Source organism: Tursiops truncatus, chromosome 15 (assembly GCF_011762595.2).
Source record: "Tursiops truncatus isolate mTurTru1 chromosome 15, mTurTru1.mat.Y, whole genome shotgun sequence".
NCBI classification, from domain to species: Eukaryota; Metazoa; Chordata; class Mammalia; order Artiodactyla; family Delphinidae; genus Tursiops; species Tursiops truncatus.
The window spans coordinates 36,918,984-36,938,347 of record NC_047048.1 but is presented as its reverse complement, the minus strand read 5'-3'; the positions used below and the strand labels follow the sequence as shown (position 1 = coordinate 36,938,347).

Here is a 19,364-nt window from a genome sequence, read left to right as displayed (position 1 = left end):
GGTTGACTACTCCCAGCTTCACGTCCCACCAAGCGGCACACACGCTGTGTCCAAACCTCCTGTGTGTCTCTGCTCTAAGACAACACTGCTGCTGGTCCGCGTGAAGGAGCAGGGGAGGCCTTGACAGGGCCAAAGACCTGGACCGCGGAGAACAGGAAGGGCCCCTGGGGTGGCACACGATGGATGAGGGGGTCCTTGGAGGACTCGGTCATCCTGACTCAAGGTCTGCTCCCAGGCCGGCCACCCTCCCCCTCCCCAGCCCAGCTGTCCACTCCACCCAAGCCCGAGGCTGGGGGCTGGTCCGATAGGAGCCCCAGCAGGTGGCCCGGCCTGCTCCCCGCCCAGCCTGGGAGAGAGCTGGATGGCTCAAGGGCTGTTCCCAGGACAAGCAAAGCAGGGGCTACAGTTCCTGAAACCCCCTGCTTGCTTTTCAACGGAAATTAGCCACTTAAAGACTGGCTCAGGATAAGCGATTCTAATGAGTAAGGAGGGAAATCAACGCTCTTTTAATGGAAACTTTGAGGAAAACTTCCTTTTCGAGGCGATCTACTGCACTGTGTGCACAGGAGCCCCAGCCCTAGTCCTCAGAGTGGGTGCCCTCCCACAGGGTCTTCTGAGCTGACAGACCCCCAGATGCCTCCCCACCCACAGAGCGGCTGGAGTGAGAGCAGGGGGAGCAGGGGGGCAACCCCGCTTCTGGCACAGCCGAGGGAAGAGGGAAAGTGGCAAGAACTCAGCTGACACGTTTGCTACAAGCTCTGGTGGGAAAAATCCAAAGGACATAAAATTCCTCCGGGAGCTGATGGACAGATGTTTCTTGAGAACCTTGATTCTCCAAAGACCCTCTGCCTTTTAGGAATGTAAACTTGGGGCGGGAACTTCCAGGGCCGACCAGTTTGGTTTCAGCACAGGCCCAGGCTGAATGAGTCGCAGCCCAGAGGATTTGAGCAGAGCAGATGACTATCTCTCTGAGCGCCCCTCAGCCTGACGGCTTATGCGACACAGGGCAGGGCACCCAGTGCAGGACCTGGGCCCTTGCTGCCCACACACACCCCGTCAGCAGCAGACAGGGCCCAGGCCCTCAGGCCTCGCCGGGTGCACGGCTCGTCCAGAACCCAGCCTCTTGCACCTCAAGGACGATGGCCTGTTCTGGCAGGTCTCCAAGTATGGGTGAGGGTCTCAGCTGGGAGGTGGAGGAGTCCAGGGGGCCTCCCCACCACACTGGCCCTTCTCTGCTGCGCACCTATGGGTGCGTGGCACCCATATGCTGGGGGAGTGACCGATGGCTGGGGGACGCCCAGTCCCCAAGGTGGGCGACTGGTCACCAGCGCCCTGCCTGCCCCGAGCCACCGGGTCGAGACAGACAGCGGGGCCTGTGGGCCTGCCAGGCCGGCATCCCTGGCCTCCACTTTCAGGGAAGGTGGGGAGGGCGGGGGAGGGTCCCGGAGCAGGCCTCCAGAAGAAGGCCCCCCTGCCTTTCCTATCAGGAAACACATCCTGTTAGTGTCTGGCTGCTATTTGTTGCAGTTGGCTACGCCCTCCAGCTCACCAAAAACAGCCTCAAAAACAACCATTTCCTCTCTGCTGAGAGACAGGGGGAAAACGCAGGCGCGAGGCACACACACACTCACTCACACACGCACGCGCATCCCTGCAGCAACCCGTTTGCTTTCCAGGACCAGCTGTTGGGTGGCGGAGGCACCGGGAAGGGGCTCAGGCAGCGGAGGCCCCAGTGGCTCACTTGTGCTGCTCCCAGCGGCCCTGCTCAGAGCCCTGCTCCGCACTGGTCCTGAGAGTGAGGCCCAGGCACCCCGCGTTGCTGCCTGCCTTGCAAGTGATTTCTGTTCTCTTCGCCTCCTCCTCCTCCCAGGAAGACGGCGCGCTCACGACTCTGGACTCTCGCTGGTGCCCCTGCTTCCTCCCCGGGATGGGCAGCTCGGAAGGCTTCAGCTCAGGCCTGGCCCTGCTCCAGGTGCAGGAAGGAGGGTAAGGAGGGCCGCGAGGCGGGCGCCCCCGCACCTGTCGCATGGGCCTTCCTGACACCTCCAAGCATGAGCGGTGATGTCCTCTAGCCACCCCTGGTGACAGCAGCTGACCGACTGGGACTGGGACTTTCTCCACGACAAGGGGACGGCACCGCAGTCCGCAATGACTGTCCAGAAAGTGGTGGCCACGGCCGTGCTGGTGGCCCTCGTCTCTCTCATTCTCAACAACGCGGCGGCCTTCACCCCCAACTGGGTGTACCAGACGCTGGAGGACGGGCGCAGGCGGAGCGTGGGGCTGTGGCGGTCCTGCTGGCTGGACAGGGCCAGGGGAGGGCCAAGCCCGGGGGCCAGGCCCGGGCAGGCGGACGCGCGGGACTGCGAGGCCCTGGGCTGGGGCTCCGAGGCAGCGGGCTTCCAGGAGTCGCGAGGCACCGTCAAACGTAAGTCTGCTTATTTTCCTTCCTCCTTTAAAGCGGCTGTGGATGCAGGCACATCTGCTGACGGGTGATGGGTGCTCTGCTCACAGGGGCAACCTTGGCTCTTGGGGACCCAAGCGAGCCCCAAGCTCCAAGCCCACCCTGCTCCGGCCCCTTTGGTACAGAATTCTTCCTGTGCAGGAGGGGGCTTTCTCTCTGCCGTCATGCATAGCTACAGTACGGATACATTAACCAAAGCAAGGAAAATATGTTTTTCCTGGTGGAAAATAAAGATTGTTAATGAGTAAAATAAACAAGAAGCTTAAAAACATGCGGCTGGGTTTGGACTTCATTCCACAGTTGTCAGGGTCGTTAATGCAGTGGGCAGCATAGAGGGAGACGCTCCAGGAACCGCCTGTAGGTGGGATGCCCAGGAGAGACTGGGAGACTGATGGCCTTCAGAGGGCAGAGAAGAGCCGACTCCTGCGAGCAGGGGCCTGGCTCCCTTCTGCCCAGTGGTCCTGTCTGGTTTGTCACATCCGGCACAGGGTCCATTACAGCTCTGAAAAGTGGGAACTTGACTTTGAAAGGGGGGTAGGGTTTGAGTGTACGGGAAGGAAGGTTCATAAATATGAAACGCTTGTCACCTAATGTGTAGACACATGGCAACAGCAGCTGATGGGCAAAGGTCTCCCCAGTGACGACCCTTTAAAACTGCAGACAAGAGTCTAACACGTAGACCACATCACCTGTTCTGAATACACCACTTGTCCTTAGGAAAACGTGGCTCTGGCCAGGCCTCTGCTGGCTGCTCCAGAGGGCACGCCTCACTCAACTCAGGCGTGATGGCCCTCAGAATCCTGACCCACGAGGGAATGGGAGTGGGGGGATGTTGCCTCCACTTCACAGGCAAAGAGACTGAGGCTGCAGGAGGCGTGTGGCTCCGTTCAGGTCCCCGAGGGGATGTGAACCCGTCTTTGCACGTGGACCCCCTCGCAGCACAGCCTGGGGGTGTCTTTCATCGGGAGTGGCTGGCTTGCCAGCCCGCCCCCACCCTTTGCAAGCAGAGAGCCACAACCTCCCTTAAAAAGGGCGGGGCTTCCCTGGTGGCACAGTGGTTGAGAGTCCGCCTGCCGATGCAGGGGACACGGGTTTGTGCCCCGGTCCGGGAAGATCCCACATGCCGCGGAGCGGCTGGGCCCATGAGCCATGGCCGCTGAGTCTGCGCGTCCGGAGCCTGCCTGTCCTCCGCAATGGGAGAGGCCACAACAGTGAGAGGCCCACGTACCGCAAAAAAACAAAACAAAACAAACAAAAAAGGGCGAAGAGCCTGAATGAATCAATGAGCTTCTGTGAGCTCTCAGATCAGGGGCCTGTGGGGGGCTGGGTAGGTCAGCTGAACTTGGGTCGCTGTGACCTGCCGGTCAGACTGGTCCCTCTGGGCTCTAGGTCTGTCCTGAGGAGCAGTGAAAGCCAGTGACTGGGGCTCTAGCGTGGGCTCCGCGCAGGCCACGCCTCTCCCACCCCACAAGTGCACTGCACGCCCCCCACCCCCCGCCACAGAGCAACCCCCCACCCCGGGGGGAGGCCCCACGTCAGCCCAGCCCCTGCCCTGGGCTCAAGGCCTCCAATGCCGCACAGGTGCCCCCTCCGGGCATCCGTCCCCCCCGCCCCCTTGTTGAGCCGCGTCGGGTCAGGTCAGGCCAGGAAGACACAGGCCGGGACGCTCTCTGCCTCCAGACCGCACAGCCACCCTGCTGCATGTCCCGAGCGCACCGCTCACCTGCCCTCGTTTGCTGTCCCTCCCTGACCACCTGATAAGTCCCCTGAACAACTTTTAAAACATCCTCCTGCCATAACACGGCATTTGTGGCAGCTGACCTTTAATGATGCCCTGAGCATCAGAGGTTTTCCCAGAACAAGGGAAATGTCTTTGGAGCTTCTCGTGAACGAGGCTGAGACCAGGGAGAGGGGCTGGCAGATGTCTCACCAACTCCCAGGGACGGAGCACTGCTGCCCTGGGGGTTCCGGAGCTGGGGGCTTCTGGCCTGGTTTCTGGGCTGCCCCCTTCAATCAAACCAGCTCCCAGTCTCATCAGCTCTCATGCAAAACCTCAGCCCAGGCTTTGCCCCCGATGGTCCAGCCTCCAGCCAGGCTAGGGACAGGGAGAAGGAGTGGGTGGCCTCGACCATGGAATCACCTCCGTCTGTCCATCCCGAGCCCCGTGTGGGGGTACCGAGGGGGCGAGACTCGTGTTGCTTCACCCTAGAATCCCAGACATGATGCAGGTGGCCAGGGCAGCTCTCAGGGACAGCAGCCATGCTCCTGCCGGCTCTGTGCCCAAGTCCTGGCAGAGCCCGCAGAGCTGAGCCAGAGCCACTTGGCACATTGGGCCAACACCACCGTCCCCCAACGTAACAAGCTCTAGTGAGGGTGTCCCGAGCATGCTGGGTCAGGGGACGACCCTGGGTCAGGCCCTCCAGCTGCCCCCATGTCACGCCAGGTCCCGTCCTCGAGGACAAGGCCCTTCCCCACGCTGGCTCACTGGGCATGTGCAGCCGCTGTGATTTTTTGTTACTCATCAGGTGGGGGCCTGGAGGTACCTCACAGCCCAGGACGGGGTCAGTCTTGCTTTCTGGCCCCCGTTCTCTCTGCCACTTTTCATCTCTCTAAGTTTTGTGTATTCTGTCGGGCACCTGTGTCCTTGCCCTGAAGCCAGGGGGGATGTGAATAAACACGTAATTAAATCTCCTGGGGTGACCGCTGCTGTCTCCTGGGAGGCAGCCTCACAGGGCACTGGGGTGGGAAGGGGCACAGCGACTGTCCAGCCAGCAGACACTCACGGCCACGTTCTCATGGCTCCTCAAAGCCCAGTGCTGCTGCCCAGGCCGTGCACACAGCAAGTGTGAGGACCCGTCAAACGTCCAGGCTTGGTGGGTGCTAGTGAGGACTGGTCCCCTCTGGGTGGCTGGGAAAGGGGGCATGGCCAAGGGGAGAGTCCGCCACCTCAGCCTTTACAGCCTCGGGCAACTGAGTACTAGGCAGCGGCCCAGCTCGAATGCTTGGAGGGTGGATTGCTGCCAGGGTGTGTGGCATGGGCCTGAGCGCTCAGAGCCGCTGGGGCCACCGGGAGGGCAGGGCCTCGTGGTGCCAGCACCAACACACTGCAGCGCAGACACTCCCGGCATGGCCAGCCCGTTGGTGCACGTCTTTCCTTGCCTGTGAGGCTGGGCCCCGGAACCGGAAGGACATTCCTGGGCCCAGAATGGATCCAGGTTCTGCCCTGTGTTGTGAACACCCATCACGTTTTAACAGCCCTCATCTCTGAGGCCACCTCCACTTCCAAACTCTATGACCTCTTAGAGTAGCAGGACCTTCTGTACGGGCGTTTGAAGGGTAAAAATTGTTGCAAAGAAAACAGCGTGAAAAAGGCAGGAAGAGTGTGATGAACAGCAGCCTCCATGGGAAGCCAGCTGGTGTTCCAGAGTCTGTGGCCCGAGTAACTGGACCCCCGTGCTGACAGAGGAGCCGCGTGTCCTCCTGCTCCCACGTGTGGTCACGGGGACGCGAGACCTCATGAGCAGCCAGGAAGGTTTCTGTAAATCTTGAGCGCTAGCAGCCCTGCCGCCCCAGCCTTGGGGGAGAGGAGGGGTCTGAGCCTGTGTGCGGGGAGCCCACTTTGTTCTCCGGCCCAGCCTCTGTCCTTTCTTCGAGTTGCTCCGGAGCTGCTGCCACACCACTGCCAGAAGCCCTGCGCTCACCAGGCTGCACCGCCCACCCCCGGCTCCTCGTCTCCCTGAGTTTTAAAGGGTCAGGGTTCCCAGCGACTGCAGCTATGCTTTGTGGTAACTTTGAAGACTACAGAACCCAGAACATGAGCGCTCGGTCACCCGGCAGTGAGGTCCACGGAGCATGTGCGGCCGCGCAAGGAGCAGGCGAGAGTGTCACAGGCAGCGTCAAGCCCTGGCAGAGGCGCCGTCCGTCCATCTGTCTGCCTGGGAATGCTCCTTGGCCCTCAGTGCCAGGCTCTCCTTCCAGAAGCCCTCTGCCCCTCCACCCTCAGGGCTGCTCTGACTTCGCAGCAGCCCGAGGCTCCTGCACCACAGTCCAGAGCCAGGCCTGGGATCTGGGAAGGGTGAAACCCCTCAAGCTCCGGACAGCAGGAGGGAGGCCAGCGGGAAGCAGCAGGTCGAGACCCCTGGGCAGGAGGAGCTGACCCTCCGTGGCAGGAAGCGGCACAACGCCCCCACGAGACTCTGGACTCCACAAGCGCTAAATGTGAATGCCACCTGCCCGCAGAGCATGAATCAGACAGCGCTGCACTTGAAGCCTGGGGGGCGGGGGGCACTTTTACAGCATGGAAGGACCACAGGGAAGGGGCCTGACTTCACGGTGGATGGCTTTGCCCTCCAGCACATGGGTGGGAAAATTGACTCCCCTGATGGCCTCTTGATGACACCTCCATGGCCCCCACCTTTGCAGTCCAAGCATTGGGCTGCCCCATCCTCCTTCTGCCCTGTGTGCACAGCCTCCAAATGCCTTGCTCAGGGACCAGGGGCAGGTGGGGGCTGGGAAGGGAGTGGTGAGACTCGCTGAGACGGAGGGAGGAGTCCCGGGAGGGGCAGGCAGCCCAGTCTCGAGCGGTCTCGCCCGTGCTGACCGCCTGCTTCTCTCCCTCCGGCCCCTCACAGTGCAGTTCGACATGATGCGAGCCTGCAACCTGGTGGCCACGGCGGCACTTGCCGCAGGCCAGCTCACCTTCGTCTTGGGGCTGACGGGCCTGCCCCTGATGTCACCCGATTCCCAGTGCTGGGAGGAGGCCATGGCTGCTGCGTTCCAGCTGGCAAGTAAGTATCCTCACCCGGGTCCCGGCCAGGCTGAGCAGCCGCATCCCCAGCTCCTGTCAGGGCTGGCAGGTTGGCTGTGGCTTCTAAAGTCATGGTGACCCCTGTGGGTCACGCTCCCACCCCACCCATCACTGTGGGCAGCAGCAAAACAGAAATACACACAGGGGTGGAGCACTGAGGTGCAACCAGATGGGTTTCTGTCTGTTTGCTCAAGGCCTCCTGGCCCTTCCCATCTAAGACAAGGTGCCAAGGCTCACGGTGACCTGCTTTGCTTTCCAAAGTCTTCGGCATCTGGTGTTTTCTTTGCCCCTCTGTAGCCTGTGTGGCAGGCAGCCTGGGTTCACGCTCCTCCCATGAGGGTGCAGCAGCCTGCTGCAGGCACTTGGGCACATGGGCAGAGGGGGGCGCCCTTCTGACCCCTTGCCTGCCTCCATGGCCTTCCTGGCTAACGGTTAGCAGACGGGGAGTTCTGGGCACACATGGTTCCCAGCCGGCGACCTGCATGCTCGGTTATAAATGCAGCTTCCTGGGGCCCGGCTGGGGTGAGCAGGGCCCTCCTGTAAGAAGCACAGACAAAGCGTGGAGGACCCCGCCAAGCACACAGGGACGCACATGCAACACTAGGGCCAGAAAAGCGTGATGGGGGCAGTGTGGAGGAGAGCAGCGAGGCTTTGGCCATCAGCAAACAATCCAGAAGCCACCTCGGCCTCTGGGGGCGACTGCAGGCTGAAATGGGGCAGGGCCTGGGCACACTGTAGTCTTCACAGGGCGAGTGCAGCAGCGCCGTGGATGATCAATGGAACTGTTCCAGGAGGCTCTGCACAATGACCACGGAAGCCCCAAAGCGTCCACCCGGCACCCCAGAGAGCGGAGGGGCGTCTGTGCTGGTTTCCCCTCTCCCTCTGCCTGCCTCACTGGCCCAGGTTTAATGATCACGGGAACCTGGGAGCTCAGGTTTCCTGCTGCCTATGGGGAAGGTCAGATGGGTGGCTGATGGGACAGAGGAAGGGCCAGGACGTCACCAGCCCACCGCCTGCCTCTCCGGCTCGGTGGAGAAGGCAGTGTCCCAACCATGAGGGTGCAGTTTCAACACACGCGGCGGGAGGAACGGCAGGAAATACGAGTGAATCACTTGGGGAATAATGGATCCTGGCCCTCATCGTCCTGGAGAAACACAATTTCCAGAATGCAGCTGACAGGCTGGCAGCACTCGTGCTGGAAAGTGCCGGGTGGGACTCGGAAACAGGCCCTGTTCACAGAAGGCCAGTCACTTCCCTGTGGCCGGGCAGGACAGAGGGCGTCGCCAAGGCCTAGGAAAGAGCGCAGGCTTTGATGTCAGGAGAACAGAACTGTGTCCGGCCCTACGGCTTACCAGCCATGTGAACGGGGCAAAGCCACACCTCAGTTCACCCAACTGCAAAATGGGGTAATGCCCACCCTGCCTGGGGCAATTCTGAGAGTTAACCAGGTACATGAAGCGGGACCTCGGACCTCCACCTCCTCCCTCCTCTAGGACTGTGAGGAAAAACACGGACATTCCAATGCCACACATGTAGGAAAATCACCCACCTGCCCTCTGCTGACCTTAGGGCTGTAAATCAAGCAGTTTCCTCGCCTCACTGAAACCACCCACCTCTCTCACGTGGGATCATCTGAAATTCCATCCCTTCAAGAAGGAAGTGGAAGATTTTGCAACGTGATTGGAAAAGCTGGATTAGAAACAGATATTTTAGTGGCATTAAAGGAATAAAAGTAACAGCTCTTGATTCTGAAAGTAACTCCTCCTAGCAGGATGATCAAATCTGTCATTGCATTTCTTAAGAAACTTCTTTGAGACACTTATTCAGAATTATTAGAAAAAATATTGTGGGTTTGGTGTCAAAACTGACGTCTTACTTTCTGTAAACTCTTGTTTCAGAACAAAATATTGTTTCCAAATAACACAACAAAAAAATGGAAACAGGGGAACCCCCATTAACTAAAATCAAACTGTCTTGCATCAGTCGGTGGGGGTTGGGGGGCACTGCCAAAGGTCTGGGGGTCAGGGGCTGTCCTGGCCAAGTGGGGGCTGGGGGCACATGCTGCTTTCCTGAGTATTTCCAGGCCAGCACAGCCTCTGGAAAGGTTGGACCAGGTTCTGTCCAAAAACCATCAGACAGGCAGAGGCCCACGGAAAAAGCCAGAAGCCCCGAGCAGCACCTGTGGCACTTCAGATGGTCCCTCTGCCTCCGCAGGCCCCCTCTCCCCGTGGTGTCCGACGGTTACCCCCAGTGGGTCTGCTGTGCCCAAAAAGGAAATGCATTTGGCCCTGTTTAGACTTGTTTCATTGACAAACAGTACAGAACATAGCTCTGTGCCTTTCTTCTATCACACTGCTAATTTTAGAGTTAGGTTTTTTCCTGTGCTCTGGTCTGTTTTAAACAGTCAGGGAGAGACTGAAGGGCGCCAGGATATCCTGTCCCAGGAGGGGGAAATGCCTGCTGGTACCTGTTATGCAAGGGAACCTTGAGTCCCCAGTGCTGGGGCCAGAGGGTGGGCGGGGGGAGAGAGGTGCTCGTGAAGGGGGGAAGCACACGGATTCCCCGGGAGGCCGGGACCAGCCGGAGAGCAACACCCCAGTGGGAGGAGACAGGAGGCCGGCCGCTTGCCCATTCATCCCACGGCCGTTTCTGGCTGTTTCCACCACGCTTGCGTGATGCCCAGCCCGGGTCTGTGAAAGGGCGGCCCCCGCTTCTCAGGGCTGTGGCTCCAAAGGACGCTGTCCCAGACACCAGGGAGAACCCAGGAAACGCTGCTCTTGCAGGGCAACAGCGTGACTACCAACCGTTTCACCGGGTTTGCTCTACTGAACTCAGGCCACCGCATGCAATAGTTTGCAATTTCTTTGCAGAATTTTCCGAGTGTGATTTTAATTTACCTTAAAGTTGAAAAAAGTCCTTTCAGTCCCTTATTCCACCCCCACCCATAAGCTGAACACTCTGTGAAAGCACTGTGTTCGCTGGGGTCACAGCAGCTGTCCACCAGCCCCAGCCTGGCCCACCCCGCCTCAGACCCAGCAGGACGATTTCAAGAGCGGCATTTCGTGGACCTTGTGGGCTTCACATCTGCAGGCTTTCTCTCTCCACTTCTGGAAATCCTAAGACTTTTTCTTATGATGAAAAACTTACACCCTAAGGGCCGCTTACTCCGCGCCGTGAGAAGGCTGACTTTATCGTCCCAAAGGTCAGTCGGGGTGATGCACGGTGTCTGTCTTGTCAACTTGTGAGCTGGTGGAGATCATGCTGTTCTCGCAAACCTGCTCATAGGAACGTACCACTTTCTGTGCTTTACTATAAAGCAGCACTTGGCTTGGGCCAGACACTTCGCTTTCCTGTCTTCTGAGCCCACTTCCCAAGCCCAGTCCTGCCCCCGCACCCTGGGGAGAGTGTCACCTTCTCCTTCCCTAGACTCTCTCCCTAAGGGGGAGGCACTTGTCCCCACCTTCTGCTGCTCACAGCTGAGCCTCGAGTGCTCTGTACATGTTCCAGGGCCTTGGCCAGCGCTGCCCTGTGGATGCTGAGGCAGGTGTGATGCTTGAGGGCTCAGGGCTCAGTCACATGGTCTTCCCACCTGTGGGCCCTGCGTGTGCTTGATGGCCACTCCAGAGGAAGGCCTGTGACCGCCAGTGGAGCCCTGGGAAGCCGGCAGGAAGGAATAGAGGAGAGGGCGCTGTGAACCACAGCGCCACAGCCGCCGGCTCACAGAAAGGGACTATTTGCTTTGGAAACAAGTTCATGAGGACGGAATTGACTCCACGTGCAGAAGTCCGTGCATTTGCTAAAAACTCTCCCCTTAGATTCGTTTCTGTACAAACAGCGATGTCACTGAAAAATTCAGGAGAAAGGGGACCTGAACATCAGGAGAATGGAGAAACTGCACTTCAGGCTGGCGGTGGCGAGAGAAACTTATCAAAGTAAAAGGCCAGTTTGATTTCAGGAGGATGTGCCCACACGGCCAGCGCAGGCAGCCGTTACCTCTCTGCGTCTCTGTGGCTTTCCGCCATTGCCGCGTGGCACACGCTTGGTCCCCACATCCCATGCATCTGCTCAGGCCACACTGCCCCCACTGGCCCAGGGCAGAGTCCACGTGTCCCTGAGCCAGCCCCACTGTGACATCCACCCACGGCCCAGCCCCTGGGCCCACTGTTCCAGTCAGTTCTTTGTATTTTCCTACTGCAGGAATAAATGTATTTTTTTTTATGTTAGGGAAGCATATCCCTTCTCTGACTGTACGTGTTCCAAGTTGAACTAAGATAAAGCAAAAGGGCTTCCCTGGTCGCGCAGTGGTTGAGAGTCCGCCTGCCGATGCAGCGGACACGGGTTCGTGCCCCGGTCCGGGAAGATCCCACATGCTGTGGAGCAGCTGGGCCCGTGAGCCATAGCCGCTGAGCCTGCGCGTCTGGAGCCTGTGCTCCGCAACGGGAGAGGCCACAACAGTGAGAGGCCCGCGTACCGCAAAAAAAAAAAAAAAAAAAGTCCCTCCAAGAGGCTCCGCGCTCCCCCAGCCTGTCACCCCCACCACTCTTCCTGCTGGTTTTGCAGACGTGGGTGGCTGTGCCCGGCTGTGCCCGGCTGTCTGTTCACATGTGAATTCATACTTCTTTCATCTTGTGACATAAGAAGGAGTCTTCTCCATTGTAGGCCGTACAGCTGAACATACGGAGGAAGTTAATAAGCTGAGTAAAACGGCAACAAAGTAACAGCCTGCCCCGTTTCCAAAAAAACGGACGATGTGATCTTAAGAACCATAGTAGCCCTGACGCTGGCAAGTGGGTGGGTGTTCCCCACCTGAAGGGAGCAGCGCCTCCCCCACCCTCACCCCCACAGCCCTCATCCTAAACAGGGGCACCTGGATCAACAGGTGGGTGACTGCCCAACTGAGCGCTCAGGGGCCAGGACAGGAGGACGGGAGGCGCCCTCCCACCAGGCAGATGGAGCTCAGGATGGTGGTGCCAGGAAAGGCAGGGGGACCAGCACGCAGCGTGAGAAGACTCAAGGCCAGGCGTGTCTTGAGGGCCGGGAGACGCTAAAGCGTGTCCTCTACGGCCTCCACAGGGCGACCAGCGCAGCCGTGGGAACGTGGCAACGAGAGGCACGTGGCCAGAGTCGTGACACGCTTTAGGAAGTGCTTGTTAATAGAAGACTGTAAAGTTAGTTGCACTTCTAGAATATTCTAACTGCCTTACTATGAACCTTATGTACAAAGGACTCAGGAGACACACAAGTGACACCGAGAAGCCCATGTGCGCTGCCTCCAGCCCCGGTCAGTGGTGGCCGCCCGTTGGCTGGGCCTGTCTGAACCGAGCACAGAGCAGCTGTGTCTCCCCCGTGGCCCGTGGCCCGTGGCCCGTGGCCCAGCATCTCGTCTCCAAGGACGCGCATTTCAGATGCTCTGATGTGGGGTCCCGGTCATGTTTCCTGTGACCTGTGACAAGCAGGGTCTCATTCGGGCGCAGTCCTGGGAGTGGGTCGCGGGTCCCAGGGCCATGTGTGTGCCCTGCTGGCATGCCCCGTGCTTTCCTCAGTCAGGCCCTGTCCAGGTCGGGGTCTCACAATTCCCAAGTCTCCACTGGACGGCCTTGCAGTAAATTCAAGGTCTTCTGTTCTCAGTGACGCAAACCAACCCCATGTCAGATAGCCGATGGCCCTGGAGGCTGTGCGGAAGCCCAGTTCCTTCGCCTGTTCCCTTCTGATGGACGACGCTGCAGATCTGTGCTGAGGCCAGGAGGCTGGTCCATGTGGCCTGTTGCTCCTCCGACCCCACTCCCCCGAGATCATCAAACCCCTTGGCTAGGTAGCCCAGGGAGCCCCACCCTCTGCTGTGGTGACCAGGGTGAGTCAATTTCTTGGAACCCAACATGCCTGAGGAGGACAAAGGCCCTCGGGGGCCCAGCGTGGTCCAGACAGGACTCCCAGCCCCTCCTGGACTTGTCTCGTCTCCTGCCCTGGGCTCTGGCCAGGCCGAACTGCCCGCTGCAGCCCCTCCACCTGCCCTGCACTGTGACATCTGCACATCTGTTCATGCTGGTCCCCCACTCCCTGTGGCCTCCTGGCTTTCCTCAGGAAACCAGATCATGTATGACCTGGTGTGGCCCCGGAGCAAAGGGCAGCAGTGATGCCCGCTGACGATTCTAATAGCTGTGTCATGACTTAGTGCTGGGGCACAGGCTGGAGTTTTCTAGAAACACAAGCATTCTGGAAGCATTTCTGCGCCTTCCAGAAAGTATGAATTAAACATTTAACTGCCCCGGTCGTGTCCTAAACAATGGTGATGGTGACTAATCCCTGTGCTAATTCTCTATGGTACTTTGTGGAGCTTTTTATACATGGAAAGCTTCTCGATACTTCCTTTCTGTTAAAAATAACTAATTCTGTTTGTCATGCACACTGGCAAAAAGAAACTTCTGGCATTCCTCTCTCCCAGCTAGGAGTACATACATCCTCTGCCCATGATTTTGTGCCACCCGAGTTTTGCGTTAGTGAGGGAAGGAGTTAGGACCTGTGTTTTGTGTAATGCAAATGAAAGTACTTTGTGTGTTCCCTTGTTTTCACTATGTCTTTGGGCATTTTTTGCCAGCCAGGGAGCTTGTTGTGCCTTCTTTCAACAAGACTCAGAAGGACGGGGTGGGATGGGGCGATGGGAGCGAGGCCTCTGCCCCGTCCCAGCCATCAGGGGTTCCAGCCCAGATTCAGTGCCCTGTTAGCCTAGCTGACAGATCTTGGGTGCGAAATCCTGGTTTTCCTATTGTAAGAACTAATAAAATCAAGTCTTTGGAGCTCCTTAAAGATACAACTATGGAAATGACGATGTGACGGTATTAACAGCTGACCGAGAGGGGACATGGCCGACTTAACTGAGTCCACACAGGACGCTGTGCACAGTCCTGGACCCCCCCGTGTCACCTGGAGAGAGGAGGGGACGGAGGGAGACCCGCAGGGGACCGGGTGGGTGAGGGGGACATTCTAGAACCAGCCGAGTCTATTCAGCCACAGTTCAGCTCTCCCCCCACTCCCCCCACCCCGAATGTGCAGGCCCTCCGCCGTCTCAGGTTTTGAAAGAAAATATTTCCTCTGGAAGCAAACACTAAGAATAAGAAAACTCTTAAAAACAGGAATTCAAACTAAGTTAAATACAAATCTGAGTTGTTTCCAGGTAAGACTTAGAAAATATCTGCGTTTGCTTTCACTTTGAATGAATTAGGCGTTTATAAGCCAGAGCGGACCTTCCACGGAGTTACCGCTGGACTGTTCGGGGTGGGGAAGTGGGTGTCAGTGTCACCTCCATGGGGAGGGCGGCCAAGGAAGTGGCTTGACACCTGCCAGGTCACAGGAAGCACGTGAGCCCCTATGACCATCCAGGGTCAGGATTGAGCAGACAGCCCCCGCAACAGCCACCAGACCCAAAAGTCCCATAAAATTCAGCTTGACCCCAAGGCACCAGCACCGAGTGGAGCTGGGCTCTCAGCCCCAGGAGGACAGGGTTGGGTGGGAGGAGAAGCGGGAGCGGCCCCACGGCTGGACCCGCGGCCTCCCCCGCTCCCTGTCTCACCCTGTCCTTCGTCCGCAGGTTTTGTTCTGGTCATCGGGCTGGTAACGTTCTACAGAATCGGCCCGTACACCAACCTGTCCTGGTCTTGCTACCTGAACATCGGGGCCTGCCTGCTGGCCACCCTGGCTGCGGCCATGCTCATCTGGAACGTCCTGCACAGGAGGGAGGACTGCATGGCCCCCCGCGTCATCGTCATCAGCCGCTCCCTGACTGCACGCTTCCGCCGCGGGCTGGACAATGACTACGTGGAGTCGCCGTGCTGAGGGCGGCGGGAGGCCGCTCGGGGCTCCGTCCACCGCAGGGACCATCTGAGAAGCAGGGCGCTGCCTGCGCGGCTTCCCATGAGAGCACATGTATGACACTCATTCACTACGTTATACACGAACACAGGGCGTGACCACATACTGGCTGCGTCCCACCCCCACCCCCCCAACCCCGCCACGGCCCACTTCACGCTCGCGCACGTCCTGTCCTGGAGACCAGCTCCGGAGAGGCACGTCCGGGATGGCAGCCACCTCGCTCTCTGCCCTGGCCCAGGAGTAATTTATTCTGTATCTGCCAAGAGGGGCGTCCTGGGTCATATTTACTTTGATAAAGCAGAACACAGGGAATAGTTCTGAACTGTCCGTGATCTTCCTCCAGGGACTCAGAATTTACAGTCAGATGGTTACGGCTTTACAACAGGACTGTGTTAGTGATGTCCATTTACTCCTGATTATCTTCCTAAGTTAAAATAAAACACAAACCTCTTACCACGGTTTAAAACTTGTGTTTATCCATTACACTGCCACCTGGTGAAGGAATATAGCTTATTCTTCTGTAGCTTTGTGGGTCAGCAGTCAGAGGAAGGGTTGACACATTTTACAGGCCAGGGGGCAGAGCGCTGGGGACCACTCATGGCTCACTCATGTTTCCGTTCAGAAGTCCCCGTTTCTACAGACCCTAAGCACTGGCTGGACAGCGGCAGGTCCACAGTTGGCACAGTATGAAGGAAAAAGTCTATTGGCTTAAAAAATTTCAGAGATTGATTCACTTTTTTCCCTAGAAAAGTCTTCAGTGCATCCAGCCAAACTTGGTGGGCTACAGAAGACCTTCCCAGCACCAGCCTGGTGCCAGCAGCCCTGGACCTGACTCCGTAGCAGGGACTAAGCCCCAGGCTGAACACAAGCACCTAAGAGCTGCCTCAGGGGCTCAAAACCAGCCCACGTCCCCTGGGACCGGGCTGGGTTGCCCGGCCACACCCGCAAGGACAGTCCCCCGAGAGCGCGCAGCTGCTTGTTCCCGTGCCACGAAGCGCATCTTCCAGCCCAGGAAACGAGGGACAGTGGTGGGCACTGTGCAAAGTCCGTGGTCGTGGTGTGGGGGTGGTCACTGTCTGGCTGCTGCCCCCACGCTAGGCCAACCCTTTAAGAAACATTTAGCTTTGCTACCCAGACGATGTGCGGTGACCAGTCTGGAATTCGAAGGCCACGCTGCCCCAGAAATTTGTCTTTAGTCAGAGCAAGAGGTAGATCCGGTTGTTGCTTTAAAAAAACATAAAGCAACAGAGAATGACTTAAAGCACGTCTGGGCTGACCACGGATAGAAGCGCAGCTCAGGGCAGAGGTACAGTCGGCACATTAGGGGACCCAAAGGGCTGCCCTTCCTCCCCTGGGCACCTCAAGCTGTACAGTCTTAGCAGTGTTACATACACGACTACGTATACTGCATGGGCCATGTGCTTACCTATGGTCTGTGATAGAGTTCCTATGAAACGGATAGTGCCTCCAGCCACTCTTCACTTCCCTGATCAAAAGCCTCTTGCCCACCTGCAGCAGGGAAAAGCCCCTTTGCTGTGGACCAAGACCAGGTCTCAGGCTGCTTCTGGGTTACAGACCCATCACTGCAGACGAGGGTTGCTGGGGTGCCCTATCTCCCGTCCTCCTCTTCCCACTTGAATTTCACCCTTCAATAGTTTTTCTACTCTTTGGCAATTAAAATCTGTCAAATGCTCCTGAGAAGCTCTGAATTCTCACAGGCACAGAGAGGAAGCTGCTTATAGGTAGCCCTTGATTGACAACTTAGAGCAATTTTAATTGCATTTTGCCTGCCGTTTTGAGAGTTTACTACCAAAACCTTTACTGTTTAGGGCTTCCCTCGTGGCACAGCGGTTAAGAATCTGCCTGCCAATGCAGGGGACACGGGTTCAAGCCCTGGTCCGGGAAGATCCCACATTCCGCAGAGCAACTAAGCCCTGCGTGCCACAACTACCGAGCCTGCACTCTAGAGCCTGCGAGCCACAACTCCTGAGCCTGTGTGCCACAACTACTGAAGCTCGGGTGCCTAGAGCCCATGCTCTGCAACAAGAGAAGCCACTGCAATGAGAAGCCTACGCACCGCAAGGAAAAGTAGCCCCCGTTCACCGCAACTAGAGAAAGCCTGTGCGCAGCAACGAAGACCCAACGCAGCCAAAAACAAAAAACAAAAAAAACTTTTCTGTTTAGTGCAATTATTCCTGGACAGACAGATGTTATAAATATTTAGCAACTGCAGAACTTTCAACTAGGAAGTGTCCACTGTAAAGTAAATCAAAACAACTAAATCACAGCCCACGAGACACCAAGCATTGCGAGGCCAGCCAGGTGCCCATATACAACAGGGTTTCCACCAGCACCAGCATCCCCTTGAGTGAAAACCCATGAGACACCAGGAACACCAAGAAGAGTCAGCGACGATGAGACTCGTGGGGAGGGAAGAGACCCGAAGGAGGGTCACAGGGAGTTGGGTGCGGCACACCTCGCGAGCAGAACCCTCACCTTTTGATGAGCTTGATGGACCGGAAGGCTTCGTCCATGTCCCCGACAGCCAGGAAGAAGGTGAAGTTGAGCATGGCGTCCTGCGTGGGCTTGTCACAGTCTTCTAGCCCCACGAAGTCCCGCAGGGGCCTCCTGCCCACCGTCTGGGGGATGCGCTGGGACCCGGAGTCCACCTGGTCCTCGAGGTCCACTTCTCCCGGCTGAACGACAAAGGGCACTGTTTATTTGTGGATCCCTGTAAAGCCAGGGCCCACCCCGGGCCTCTCCCTGGGGGTACTCGTCAGCTGCGGGGACCCTCTGCACACAGACCCAATATTCAGCAATGCTCTCGGCAAACACAACGCACGTCCGCAGGCCCCCTGAAGTTACCAGAACTTGGGGCTCTGGCTTCAGACAGCGGGTGACGCAGGCTGTCAACGCACAGAGACCTGCCAGCCGCTAAGGCACTAACATCAGCTGCTCAACAGCCGTGAACAGTCATGAAAATCCCTACCTCCCAGGGCCATTTGTAAAATTCCTAGAAAGAGCTTTTACTATCAAGTCAGACCTGTGTACATGTGCAGAGGGTATTAAAATCGACGCCAGCATCACTGCAGGTAGAAGTTTCCAAAATGTAACCTGGATTAGTGGTGGTGAGCCCTCTGCTGGTGCTTCTCAGAAACTTCACCTAGTGCAGCCCACCCCCCACCCCTGCCACACCCCCAATGCAGGCAGAGGAAGGAAATCCTGTGGTCCCAGCACAAGCACAGTTTAGTGCACTGTCTGGACCATGCCTTCTGCACCAGCTCCAGCCACAAATCCTTCTCAAGTCCACTTCCCTCCTCCCAGCTAGACGGGGTTCCATGCCCTCCACTCACCCCTGGGCTGGATCCACACACACACCCCTTGGTCTCCCACCTGGCTTGCTCTCTCTCTGCAGCGTCCATTCGTCTGATTACACAGGCTCCCCCGTGTAGAGAGTTCATGATCCATCTCCTTGGACCCCACTCCCCTACCCTGGCAGTTTCGTATCTGCTGTGACTCTGACTCCTTCACCACCTGCCTCTGACTCAGTTCCCAGAAGCTCCTGTGTCACGGATCCTTCTGAAGTTCAACTGTAGCCCCCAACTTTGGGGGCACTTGATCTGGGCCTTGAAACCCTGGTAGGATTTATCAGACCCAGGTGTGGACGGGGAGACCCTCCAGGCACAGAGCAGAGCATAAGCAGAGGCCAAGAGCAGCCCTGGTCAGGGTTTGTGGCCGAGTGGTGGGCTCACATCCGGCGGGAAGCTGAGTCCTCAAGTTTGGGCTGATTTTGCACTGAGTGGGAAACCTTCAGAAAACGTGGACACAAAAACCATGGGGGGTGGTACTTGCTGTCTGCTGTGGTGTCACAAATCACGAGACAGCAGCCTGACCTCCGTCAGCCTTGCTGTGGGTCTGATGCCCCGTCCTCATTAGAGCCCTGCTCCCCGCGAGCACACGCAGGAATTCTCACAGAAACAAGTGCACCCACGGTCACAGCTCACGGTGCCCCCTGCCTGCATTCACCTTGGGTTCTGCTCTCGAGGGGATGAGCCGCCTGCCCTGAACACATGTGGGAGCTGGGGGCCCAGGGCTGTTCGACTGACACCACACCCTTGAGTGTGCGGACAGGAACCTCGGGACGCCAGGCGCTTCAGGGAAATAGGCTGCGTAGGCCCCTCCTCTCCCGCACTGAGAGATCAAATGAATAAGACTTCCTGTGTTGCAAAC

General features: G+C 57.9%; 2 protein-coding genes across 18 annotated transcripts in view; one reads left to right on the top strand and one right to left on the bottom strand.

Annotated features, from left to right (window-relative positions):
- The window catches only part of IFT140 (intraflagellar transport 140), a 70,916-nt gene that overhangs the window by 15,561 nt on the left and 35,991 nt on the right, over window positions 1–19,364 (bottom strand). For all 17 annotated transcript variants that reach the window (XM_073792487.1, XM_073792482.1, XM_073792493.1 and 14 more), the window contains one exon: window positions 17,631–17,830. In XM_073792487.1, coding sequence (XP_073648588.1) covers window positions 17,631–17,830 — 200 coding nt within the window. The remainder of the gene's footprint in view (window positions 1–17,630; window positions 17,831–19,364) is intronic.
- Window positions 1,537–15,600, top strand: TMEM204 (transmembrane protein 204). The gene is made up of 3 exons (XM_033840670.2): window positions 1,537–2,425; window positions 7,093–7,248; window positions 14,854–15,600. The coding sequence occupies exons 1-3, from the start codon at window positions 2,149–2,151 to the stop codon at window positions 15,096–15,098; spliced, it is 678 nt and encodes a 225-aa protein (XP_033696561.1). The 5' UTR covers window positions 1,537–2,148; the 3' UTR covers window positions 15,099–15,600.

What these genes read in the sequence shown, in the direction of transcription:
- TMEM204 (XM_033840670.2), top strand. Translation starts at nt 2,149, where the DNA reads ATGACTGTCCAGAAAGTGGTGGCCACGGCCGTGCTGGTGGCCCTCGTC. An exon ending in GTCGCGAGGCACCGTCAAAC is followed by an intron (nt 2,426 to 7,092) that starts GTAAGTCTGCTT and finishes GGCCCCTCACAG; the next exon opens with TGCAGTTCGACATGATGCGA. An exon ending in TGCTGCGTTCCAGCTGGCAA is followed by an intron (nt 7,249 to 14,853) that starts GTAAGTATCCTC and finishes CTTCGTCCGCAG; the next exon opens with GTTTTGTTCTGGTCATCGGG.